Source organism: Notolepis coatsorum (assembly GCF_963971535.1).
Source record: "Notolepis coatsorum genome assembly, chromosome: 9".
In the NCBI taxonomy this organism is placed as follows: Eukaryota; Metazoa; Chordata; class Actinopteri; order Aulopiformes; family Paralepididae; genus Notolepis; species Notolepis coatsorum.
In genome coordinates this window covers 57,848,402-57,861,407 of record NC_140173.1, presented here as the reverse complement: position 1 = coordinate 57,861,407, position 13,006 = coordinate 57,848,402, and the positions used below count along the sequence as shown (strand labels likewise).

The window sequence follows — 13,006 nt, the reverse complement described above, 5'->3', positions numbered from 1 at the left end:
ACAGCTCACTGGAGGGTGTACCGTTTACCTCCACCATCTGTTCTCTCCCCTCCAGGTAGGATTGCATCCAGCTCACTGATGAACTATCAAAACCAATTGCTTTTAGCTTATCAATCAGAATGGAGTGATTGACAGTGTTGAAAGCCTTTTGGAGGTCCAGCATGACCATGCCGCAGTATTTGCCCGCATCCACCTCGTGTTTGATGTGGTCGTTCAAATAGAGAAGGCATGTGTTTGTGGAATGGGATGTTCTGAAAACCAGATTGGAATTCGTAGATTACCTTTTTTCCCGCAAGGTACTTTTCAACCTGTTCGTAGAAAATGTTTTCCATAACTTCCGAGATGGAGGTAAGAATAGAAACAGGTTGCCTAGGTCTAATTCGCTGGCTTTTTTGTGCAGGGGTTTCACTCACAATTTGGAAATCTTTGGGGACGTGTCCCTGTTTTATGGAGAGGTTTATTATGTGGGTGATGGTGGCTCCTGAGTCTCTGATTGAATTGAATTGATTGATTGATTGATTGAAAAGTTTATTAACAGATTGCAGAATGGGTACAGTACAGTACAGCTCAATACATACAATTGTTAAGGGGATGCAGACCAGAGAAAGACTTTCGTCTTGTTTACATCAGGGTCCCCCATTTTCAATTCATCATAACATATATGACATACATGACATACAGATAGACAGTACTGCTACATCTATACATTTATGACATATCAGATTTGCTCTGAGGAATTTGGAGGGGATATTGTCATGGCCAGTGGCCTTGTTAGGTTAGAGGGCGCTCAGTTTTTTGAACACCTCATCAGTTGTTACCATTTCGAGTTTGAAATCGTCTTTGCGAACCCCTAGGTTTTTGTAGAAGGCTAGGATGTGTTTTACACCAAAATGCCTAGAGTGGGAGGGTAGTTTATTAACCAGTGTTGTGGCTATGTTTGTAAAGAAGATGTTTAAGTGATTGGCCACATCCAACTTGTTTTATACACAAGGTATACAGATTAATTAATGGTCCGTGGATTTGTTGGCAACAGCACCTGTTGTCAGAGCTGAGAGACACTACAGGATGACAATCTAGTACTACAGTAAGCGATTGATTTGCTTGTTATAAGATAGCCCACATTTGTTATAAGGGTTGCATTTGCTAATGGGCTAGATAGCCTGATAATCAATTAAGTTGGTTTACGTTAACAGGATTTCAAAAGGTAGTAATCATTTTACGGATGAGGAACTACCATTCATTTGTTGGTATTTTTGTAACATAATGTTGCTGCACTTGTGTGTGTGTGTCCATCATGTGCGTTTGTCTGTGCTTCGTTCCATCAAGCTAAGATCAACTAGGGTGTCCAAATGTCCTGATTTGTGCAGGACAGTCCCCCATTTTAGATCTTTGTCCCGCGTCCCGGCAACAGAAGAAAAATGATGCTTAAAATTAGTCACCATTATCAATCAATCATATTTATTTATATAGCACATTTAACATGACACGTGTCAACCAAAGTGCTGTACAGAGGGTAGATACACATAGATACATATTGACAACAATCACACTCCGTTTTATGGGAGGGCACACAGGAAAACAGGGCATGAGTCAGTGAACGGGAAAGGCTAGTAGGTAGAAGTGGGTTTTGAGCCTAGATTTGAAGGCATCTATCGAGGGGGCAAGCCTAATGGAGGTGGGGATGCTGTTCCATAGTTCAGGGGCTGCGACAGCAAAGGCACGGCCCCCCCTGAGCTTGAGGTTAGATCTCCGGACCGTCAGGAGCCTCTGATTGGCTGACCTGAGGGACCTGGTGTTGGAATAGGGGGATAGGAGGTCTGAGATGTAGGAGGGGGGTGACCATTAAAGGCTTTAAAAACAAATAGGAGAACCTTAAAATCTATCCTGTAGCGTACTGGAAGCCAATGAAGGGAGGCAAGGACAGGGGTGATGTGGTCTCTCTTGCGGGTTCCGGTCAACAGTCTGCCAGCAACGTTTTGTACCAGTTGTAAGCGGGACAGGGAAGACTGGTTAATGCCTATATAGAGGCATTAGGGGTGTAACGATGCATCGATTAATCGAAATGCATCGATTCTAATGTGACGATTCAACTGCATCGATTTGAATATGTTAGAATCGATTATAATCGAAATTAATCCAAATAAAAAAAGTATTATTATTTTTTTTTTAATGTATTTTTTTGTGTGTATTGTTTTTATTGACCTTTATACAACGGCATGCAAATTTCTCGATTCTGATTGGCTGAAACAGTCCATTTACACGTATGTATTGAGACCATTCTACGCTTCTGGTCCCAGGACCCGCCCACAACCAAATCACATCACTCCGCCAGGATCACTCTTTAACAAATGGATATGTTGATAGCGTCATAACGACTAAATATCAAGCGATTCTGTCACGGCGAATGTCTTAGTCTCTTACACAATGTTGGATTGTGTAATCTATGGGTCATGAATCATTGTGTAACAAAAGAAAAATCGCGGATTGATTGATTAATTTTCAATTTTTTTTTCAATTTTTTTTCCCTTCTCTGCAGCCCTCACTCTCACACTGTCCGACGCTGGCTCAGTCTCCACCCACCCCCACACACCCCCACACACACACACACACACGCACACGCACACACACACACTCCTGTCTGCAACGCGGGGGATAGTCAGACTGAGAGAGAGCTGGGTGCTGCGCTGTTCTAAGTGAGCATGGCCTATTGAGTTGATTGATTGATTGCTAATTTTATTACTGTATGCTTGGTTTCCAACTGGTTAAGTTTAGGCCCTCTACAGTAGGTTTAAAAAAATAAATAAAAAAATAGGGCGAAGAAAACTTTTTTTTCCTATAGGGCAAAGAAAACTTTTTAATTTGTTTTACCTACTTTCAATAGAAGCATCTAAGAATGAAGTTCTATAGAAAGTAGGTCTGCATCCCCTTAACAATTGTGTGTATTGAGCCGTACTGTATTGTACCCATTCTGCATCTGGTAATACAATTTTCAATCAATCATTCCAATAACCACTAACTTCATAATTAAAAACTAAAGAAAAGTTGGATGTGTTAGTTGGTTGGATGTCTTAGTTGAAAGGCAGTTGGATGTGTTAGTTGGTTCGATGTCTTAGTTGAAAGGCAGTTGGATGTGTTAGTAGGTTGGATGCCTTAGTTGAAAGGCAGTTGGATGTGTTAGTTTGCCAATAACGCACAGTTGGATGTGTTAGTTGGTTGGATGCACTTCAAGCTGCTTCCACATGGAGGCAACTTCTCTCAATCATTCCAATAATACACAGTTGGATGTGTTAGTTGGTTGGATGCACTTCAAGCTGCTTCCACATAGAGGCAACTTGTCTTTTTTGTAGTTGTGGGAACTACTTTTTCTGGCGGATGGTTTTTTCAATAAATCTTCGATTAATGTGTGTTTATTGTATAGCAATAAGGTTGGATGAATGTGGCAGTTGTATAAAAGCATTACACCACTTGCAGTCGTGATTTGTGAACAATAAACCATGCCTAGGGGGGTCTAACGGCTCTCGGCTGCGCCTCGGGCCTAACGACCACCCCTAGGCATGGTTTATTGTTCACAAACCACTCCTGCGCGTGATGTAATGCTTAACTACACACCAGTGCACACATACTGGCTCGAGCTGTGTTGTCTGCACCCCCACACTTTGATCACCGTGGTTCTCACTCCTGCCGCCTGCTATCACGGTGGCGCTCGTGAAGAGCGAGATTGCAGGCTAAACGAATTTCTCGCAGGCCTTTTCCAAATAGTCACACGCCAGCCTTGTTTAGTCCAATTGAATCGAACCCTGGAGTGTTTACCCCCGTGCTGCGGTTTTGTTTGGGGCTGGTGTGAACACAGTAATCAAACTCAGATCATCACCAAACAACCCCAGCCTGGTCCGCCCGTTTGGGGTGGTCTCGGTCCACCTCCAAGTGAACTCTGGAGCGGCTCGTTTGAGGTTTGAATGCAAACCCAACCAAAAGCAAGAATAGGCCTGAGAAGTCGCGCATGTAATGAAGCCGATCGACAGGTTTTGTTCGCATTTCCCGTATATTTTCCAAATGTGTGATTTCTCATTAACATAACTTTATTATTTTCACAGCTGGTATTGTTCAAAATAGCCAAATAATGTGATGATCGAAAACCTCATATGCATAATTCAGGTCACTCAGTAGCTCATAGTGGTGCATAATTAATCACTGACAGTGAATTGGAAAACGTATAGTAGCCTATTTTATAACATTTGTGCAACAAGCCAAGTTGGAGATCACATAATCTATTGTCCACATATACAGTATAATCTTCCATTTACTAAAAGAAAATGTATCCCAAATATCCCTCAAAGTCGACATGCTGTCCTGCATTTGAATCATACAGATGTAGTCACCCTCATTTTGACACCTTACTGATAGATCATAAGAGCAGGCTGTGCGATGCTAGTAAATTAAGATATATTCCTCTATTGATCCCCTTGGGGAAATTCGGACATCATAGCAGAATGGGGGAGGGGGGGAGGTACAGGTATGGGCAGGGTAATAATAGAAAGACATGAATATAGGCAATACAATTTTATCTGCATATAAAAATATGACAAAGAATAAACAGTTTAAACAACGGTGCAGATGAGGGTCTGTATGCCCTATCGGTTATATTATACGTTACAATAAATATAGGCAATAACTCATTTGAATCTGAATGTATACTATGAGTAAGAGTAAAAGTAAACCGTATACACAAGGTACCCTAAGTAAGTAAGCTCCCACAGTAAGCATAATGTTGACTTACACACACACACCACTTGAAAACGAGGTACCGTTATTATAAACGGTTAGTCATTAAGTCCTGTTGGACTTAATGAGGAAATGTTTCATTGAGAAGTCAAAGTGTTTACTTTATGTTTACGGCCATTGTGTTCAGAGAAATCCCACATTAAGGTTAGTGTGATTTGGTGGGAGTGTAACTGTTGCCATTATGGTTTACAACATTTATGTTCTTTAGGTTTTTCTAAGCCTAATGTAATATTTAAGAATGTATTTAGGTTGCATTTCTTATTTATACATTATTTAATTTGCTACAAGTAATAGTACTCGGCTCAAAGTTATGTACAGTATCCTGTTGGGCTGCTCTCGTGTGTTATAAGACTAGACATGACAAGTGATATTTTATATTCTATAATCATATTTCAAATTGCATGTGTCCGGATGGCAGAATTCAGTACTGTATCTACAAAACCTTCTGTTTAATCATCTTCCCGTTATTCATTTGCTTAGATTTTTCAGGTCTGGTAAACTTTTTGCATGGTGTTATTCACAGCAACAAGTTTGAGAGTGAATCAGTGTGGGACGATTTTGCGACGGTGGTGAGAAAACTAAGTATTGAGCAAGATGGTATTTCCTTAACACAATCGGCGGCAGAAACGAGTTAACTCGTTATTACCCGCCATGCGTTCAGCGCCAGAAACGAGTTAACTCGTTTTTGGGATCGTTATTTAGTTTATTCGCTATATCTATACATAATACATAGCTGCAGCCAACACCGCCCTCTACTACCATGCGGAGCTATTGCATCTCATTGGAAATGGGTTGGTGTGTTTTAGGAGCCGATCTAAGCCGGGCGGGGTTTAAATACTCAGGCGAGCCAGTTCTATACAACGATGGCATCGAACAGTAACCCCGCCCGCCCATATCTAACGGTCGGTAGTGTGGTACGGACCTCCACAAGCAGTATTTGGAATGGGGATCAGATAATTGGATTATTTCTTTTGCATTACATCAGATACAAGGTAAGAACACTATATATAAATTTGGTCGTTGATGTATTTCTACCGCGATCACAGCTATCTGTGTGTAAGTGTATGTGCTTGTTACCGTTGACTGCGGTGGGGGGGGGGGGGGGGGGGGGGGGGTAGCGCCCCGCTACGACGGTCATTTCATGTATGCACAACGAGATATAATAATGATAATATAGTGTTGATTTCAGGATGATTAGATAATCAGCCGAAAAATTACAACGTGATGACTGGATTACAGTCAAATGCCTTTTTCTCGTCTTTTTCCTGGAATTACTCAAAAGCACCCAAACCATACTCTATTCAAAACGGTATTAAACGGAAATGTACGGATGAAAAAACAATCTGTTTCGGGCATGTTGACTGGAAGCAACTCACTGACAGTCGACGGCGTTATTAGACCCATAGATATAATATAAGATATATAAGCACTCGCAAATGTCGCAGTCTAAAACTATATCCATTGAATAAAGACCTGGCGATGAAGGGGGATCAGCGCCCCCTGCTGCTGGCGGTCAATGTGTTAAAGGTGAGGTAGGCAAATCTTTTGCTGTGTCATCACATTCATATACAACCAATGTGTTTATGATTAAATAGTTTACTAGATCATACAACTGTGTACAAGAGCACAACATTGTTTACAAGAGGAGCGCAACGTTCTTAATAGATACATTTTTAATAGCCTCTTAATTTTGCTCTCAACGTGCAGCATGTTGATGTTTTAACTTAGCATACCACCCTCCACAGTCTTGCATAGGCCTGTGGGAAACACTGCAGTGTCTTGTGTTAAGTAATTCACTTGTAGATTTCTAAATCTTTCTGAAAAAAGAAACTTTTTCTGTGATTCTCCCTCCCTTTTTATTTGTGTGATTTGTGTGGTATGATGCAGTTCCATATACAACCACAAGGTGATGCTGTTGAGAAGCAAATACATGGTTTACTTTAAGCATCCCCATTGTCCTAGACCTAGAGACATGCTTCTTACCATGTCTAAAAGCCCAGAGCTGCTCCATGGATACAAACATATAGAAGTATTGAATGTTAATAGCCACACTTTCAAATTATTATTATTATTTAGATATTTTGGTATTTGTGACCTGTTCCTGGGAGCCTCGCTGTAGGAAACCGAGTGAAAAATAGGCACCCCGTAATTCCCCCCCATTCCCCCTAATTTACCTGATTGATTGATTGATTGAACACTTTATTAACAGATTGCAGAATGGGTACAGTACAGTACAGCTCAATACATACAATTGCTAAGGGGATGCAGACCAGAGAAAGACTTCCGTCTTGTTTACATCAGGGTCCCCCATTTTCAATTCATCATAACATATATTATGACACACACACGACATACAGATAGACAGTACTGCTACATCTATACATTTATGACATACCAGATTTGCAAATACACTACTGTTTGTGATACAAAAAGAGTCCAGAAAAGAGAGTATATACATTTGACGTAGAAACTGTACATTGGAGGAGGTTGGGTAGGTGGGGTGGGGTTGGGTGGGTGGGGGGGAACTGTACATTGGAGGTGGTTGGGTGGGTGGGTAGGGGGTGGGTGGGGGACACTGTACACTGTACATTGGAATGTTGACAAAGCCATACTTGGTCATTTACTGTACATTGGAAGGGGTTGGGTTAGGACATTTGCAGGGGCCAGTTTCTAATTGCAGTCTCCCGTAGGTGTTCTTTGAGAGTGTTTTTGAAAGTGGGTAGTGATTCACATTTCTTACAGCTTTGGGTAGGGCGTTCCACATTGATGTGGCATAATTGCTAAACGTGTTTAGTCCCTTGTTTGAGCCGAATCTGGGTTTAACATGATTTGTGGAGCTCCCTCTGGTGTTGTGATCGTGGTATTCACTGACCTTTGGGAAGTATTTTGACATGTACATGGGTACCTTGGTCGTGTAGTGTATCTTGTAGACCAGGCCCATTGCAAGTTGCTGTACTCTGTCGTCTACTCTAAGCCATCCTAGGTTGTCAAAGTGGGCAGGGGTGAGGTGGGTTCTAGGAGTCAGGTCAAGCAGTAGTCTGACCAGTTTGTTTTGAGATGTTTGTAATTTTGTTTTTAGTGTCTTTGAGGTGCTTTGGTACCATGAGGTGCAAGCATAGTCGTAGTATCCTTGAATGAGTGCTCCTGCCAGAGTCTTCAGGGTATTCTTGTTTACCAGAGAGGATATCCGGTACAAGAATCGAGTTCGTTGGTTGACTTTTTTTATTACATTGGATGCCATTTTGTCACAGGAAAGATTAGCCTCTAGGATGGAACCCAGGTAGGTAATTTCATCTTTTCTTGTGACAATATTGTCACCCACTGTAACTGAGAAGCCGTCGGTCTTGCTGAGTTTGTTATTTGAACCGAAGAGAATGGACTCTGTTTTGCCCATGTGTAATGATAGTTTGTTATCGGCGAGCCATATGCAGATTTTGCCTAGTTCCGAGCTGAGGGTTTTTTCAACCTGTAACTTGTTCTTGTCAGAGACCAGCAGGGCTGAGTCGTCTGCAAACAGGAACAAGTTGCAGTCACAAGCTGATGACATGTCATTTGCATAAATTAGGAACAGTAGCGGTCCTAGTATGCTTCCTTGTGGAACACCACAGCTCACTGGGAGGGGGGGGATAGGGTACCGTTTACCTCCATCCTCTGTTCTCTCCCCTCCAGGTAGGATTGTATCCAGCTCACTGATAGACTATCAAAACCAATTGCTTTTAGTCCAGCATGACCATGCCGCAGTATTTGCCCGCGTCCACCTCTTGTTTGATGTGGTCGTTCAAATAGAGAAGGCATGTGTCAGTGGAGTGGGATGTTCTGAAGCCAGATTGGAATTCGTAGATTTGATTTTTTTCCGCAAGGTACTTTTCGACCTGTTCGTATACTATTTTTTCCATGACTTTCGAGATGGAGGTAAGGATAGAAACCTATATCTCAAACCCCGCCAGCTTCTCTCCATCCTCCAATCACGACCGTCACAACAGGTGCGGATCGGAGGACCGCGAAAAGAGGCTGGGGGTTTGCATCAGTCCCGTCGGCTTTTCCGTAACTATGTTTTCCCAGTAAATAGAAAAGTCACAAATACGGCACAAAGCCGTGGATGAGTGGGCCGACAGAGAATCACAGAAAGATTTAGGGGGGGAAAAGAAAGAAAAAGAAAGCCGCACTCCACAATAGCAAGGAATGTCCCAGTGTGTCATTATGGTGTCCATGTCAATGCATGTTTGGTATTGTAAGTATATGTTGTACTCGTCTGTAACAGACCTCCACCAGGGTCCTGCTGTCTGTCTCTCTCATGTTCTGTAAATACCCCTGCTGCACACAGCCGGCCTCCACTCTGTATTGTTCTCTCCAGTCAAAAAACTACAAGTCAAGGTGTTTTTATTTAGCGTGCCAGTTTCTCCAGAAGCAAGAATTGTGTGACTGTGAAACTACTTTAGACATACTACTGCAATCAGCGATGCATTTTCCCCAGAGCGCGTACGAAACCACAAGTGTACGTATTGAGTGTGTATGGCCAGGTTTCTTTTTTTAGATTGATTCAGAATGTGTGTCTCAACACCCAAGTGTTGCTGTCTGTTCCCGCATATAGTAGCTAGACTAGGGTTATTTCCAGTGAAGCCAAATAGCAGATGTTTAGTTTTTGTCTTCCCCCCACCCCCCATGTCCACCGACGGTTTCTTTTGGTGAAAAGTTACTGCTGTCTCCACTCTGGTGGCCAACATCCTAGAGCTGGAGTTGGATATCTTGCCCTTCTTCTTACTCTGATTGTACGCAGTCCATTGAGAATGAAGTTGCAAAAGATGACTGCGAGAGAGCGGCCGGGGGAATTCTCCGGGTCTGTTAGCACTGGGCTCCTCTAATTCGGTACCGTTGGCGCTGCTATAATAGAATAGAACTCATATGGTTTTAAAGAAAATACATTAAAGGAACACTCCAACATTTTGGGAAATTAGCTTATTTGCCATCTACCCGGAGTTAGACAAGAAGATGCATACCCTTTCTTCTCTGTGCATGCAGTAGGAGTAGGAAGACGTTGGAACTAGGCTAATGGAGGAACCTACTTCCAGTGACTGACGCTAAGCTAGGCTAACGGTGCGCGTCTTCCTACTCCTACTGCATGCACAGAGAAGAAAAAAGGTATGTATCTTTTTGTCTAACTCCAGGGTAGATGGCAAATAAGCTAATTTCCCAAAATGTTGGAGTTTTCCTTTAATAATAATAATAATAATAAAAGTATCTCTCTCTCTCTCTCTCTCTCTCTCTCTCTCTCTCTCTCTCTCTCTCTCTCTCTCTCTCTCTCTCTCTCTCTCTCTAGTTCACAAAGTCAGCCTCACCATTCATAGTCAATGGAGCGTTCCCTGGCCGTACATTTAAATGACATCACAGATTAGAGCCTCAGGGTCTCTGGTTTCCTGCTTTGGACGAGCGTTGTAAGCAGATATTGATTGAACTGTCCCAGTTTACAGGAATAATACGGGAAATTCTTAAACGGAGCTCTAGACTCCCTTTTTCAAGTGTCGTTCCATTCTGATGAGAGTCTACATGATGGCTAATGAGATGTGCTGTCTCGCCAGCGCTCCTCTCCTCCTCCGTCCAGACTAATTGCGGATCGCGGTGCGATTGTCTTCGAGAAAGAGCCTGAATAATTCCCGCAGCAGCGTATTTGCGTGCATTCCTTTTCACGGCTCTACTGTGAGAGTGGAGGGACATTACATTATCATCACCCCCCCATTACCACTAAACACCACTGTCTCCTCTTCAATTAGCCAACCCAGATCTACACTGCACTGACACTTTTACTGGGCCAGATGACGCTCTATCTGAGAGGTGTGTGTGTGTGTGTGTGTGTGTGTGTGTGTGTGTGTGTGTGTGTGTGTGTGCATGTGAGAGAGTGTGTGTTTGTCTGCATTTGCATGTGCATACAATCCTTTTACATGTCTGTAGATACTATATCCACTATATCTATATACACATCCCTTGCCTACTCTTACTATAGTTACGCTGCTTGTCAGTACGACTTACTACCATAGTGTCCTTATAGCTGTATCACTGTACATATTAATAATACAACTCTGTACATACATCTGATTAGCACTATTACTCAGTAGTACTAATTTATATATCTTATGCCCAGTTTAATCGCCTGTACATTGTATATTACTGTTGCACTTTACTGTTACATTTACACTCTGGTTGGATGTTAAACTTATTTTCGTTGTACTGCACTTGTGGTGTATAATAAATACATTTGAATCTAATCTAATCTCATTTGTGCATGTTTGGTCAGAGCTGGGGCAAGGCAGGAGAGAGAGAGAGAGCATTCAAGAGGGCATTTTCACTGTCTCTGCACGCACTGCTCTCTGCTCTCTCTCTCTCTTCTCTCTATCGCTCTCTCTCTCTCTCTCTCTCTCTCTCTCTCTCTCTTCTCTCTCTCTCTCTTCTCTCTCTCTCTCTCTCTCTCTCTCTCTCTCTATCCCTCTCTCTCTCTCCTTTGTCAACCAGAGAGATTGGGGTTCCGGGGCCCTTGTGACCTTGTGACCGCGCGGTGCTGTGTTTACGTTGGGATGGTTCCACGCCGCAAGTGGAATCCCCTGTGGAGTCGGAGAGGAGCCTGCGTGGGCCGCGCTGTGAGCCGTAGAGAGCTGAGGAGCCGCGGGCGCGTCACACGGGGGCCGGACTCATAAAAGTACATGTCGACGGCGCTTCTCCGTCCAGCCAGACTCAGCTCAGACAATTTAGCCTCTCCTCACTTCCTCAGGCTGCCCTGGGCCGCTGACTCAAGTGGCATTAAAACTGTGCAAACATTTATCTTGTTGGGGAATCTATAGCGGAGCCTTGTGGTGTCAGCTGTGGTCCAGTCGAGTCCTCCTGCTGCTCTGATTAGATTAGATTCAAATTAATTGTCATCATGCAGCACAACGTACAGTACAACGAAAAGAAGTTTGGCATCCAACCAGAGTGCAGAATAACAGTAAAGTGCAATAGTAATATACAATGTACAGGCGATTAAACTTGGTATAAAATATATAGATTAGTACTACTGAGTAATAGTTGTAGAGTATTAATATGTACAGTTACTGGTATAAGGACACTATGGTAGTAAGTCATACTGACCAGCAGCGTAACTAGTAAGAGTAGGTAAGGGATATGTACAGATATAGTATCTACAGATATGTAAAAAGGATTATATGCAGATATGTACAGAGACAGATGTGGATATGTATATCTACAGTAAGAATACATAGTATAACTAACACAGTTCCTCACCCCGAGCCAGTGGGTGTAGGACAGTAGGACGGCCCGAGGCCAGTGACCATCCTGTGACACAGGGTCAATTCACTTTCAATTCAGTGAATTCAGGAAGTGGCTCTTTTCCCTTCTTCAAATTCTTTCAATTCGCGCAAAGGAAGGGTGCGCTGCATTTACAACACTAGACAAAACGAGAGCAACGCGGCATGCGGCACAATAATCATTTATCTCGATTATCTTGTTCTCGTGATCGTGGTGGGAAGACAAACTCATAATTGAAATTCAAACTTGCATTAATTGCCCAGCCCCAGTCCCTGTGTGTGCACATGATTGTGTGTGTGTGTGTGTGTGTGTGTGTGTGTGTGTGAGTGTGCTGTGTGTGTGTGTGCTTGTGTGTGTGTGTGTGTGTGTGTGTGTGGTGTGTGTGTGTGTGTGTGTGTGTGTGTGTGTGTGTGTGTGTGTGTGTGTGTGTGTGTGTGTGTGTGTGTGTGTGTGTGTGTGTGTGTGTGTGTGTGTGTGTGTGTGTGTGTGTGTTCATAATACGTGTCTGTGTATGTATGGATCTGGCTTCCCGGCACCGCTGTGGTCTGACCTCCGCTGTGTTTCAGGAGCGCTTGGCCGTATTCTCAGCCTGCTCCTATGTCCTGCTTCTTTGTAGTGCAGGCCTGTTCCATGATATAATAAATCTCCGCTCCTCTGTCGCTGGTAACACCCCTGCTACAGCCTCCGTCCGCCTGGCCACAGTCGCTCTACATGTAGCCACTCTGATTATTTATTCCAGCTTCTCTCGCCTCCAAGGACTGAGGTGTTGATTCCCAGCCCGACCCCCCCCCCCCCCCCTCCCGCCCCACCTCCTTTCCCTGCGGACTCTCCTTCCTCTATACACACACACACTCACACACACACACACCCCACACACACACACACCACAGCCTCTCCTCCTTCAGGCTGGGGGTTATGCAGTTGTCATGCA

At 43.3% G+C, this 13,006-nt stretch overlaps 1 protein-coding gene across 1 annotated transcript in view; it reads left to right on the top strand.

The window, feature by feature from the left end:
• Positions 1-8,688: 8,688 nt before the first annotated feature.
• slit1a (slit homolog 1a) overlaps positions 8,689-13,006 on the top strand; it is a gene marked incomplete at its 5' end in the record, with an annotated part of 46,812 nt that continues 42,494 nt past the window's right edge. The window contains 1 exon segment of the mRNA XM_084321878.1: positions 8,689-8,765. Within this exon segment, the coding sequence (XP_084178004.1) occupies positions 8,689-8,765 (77 nt within the window).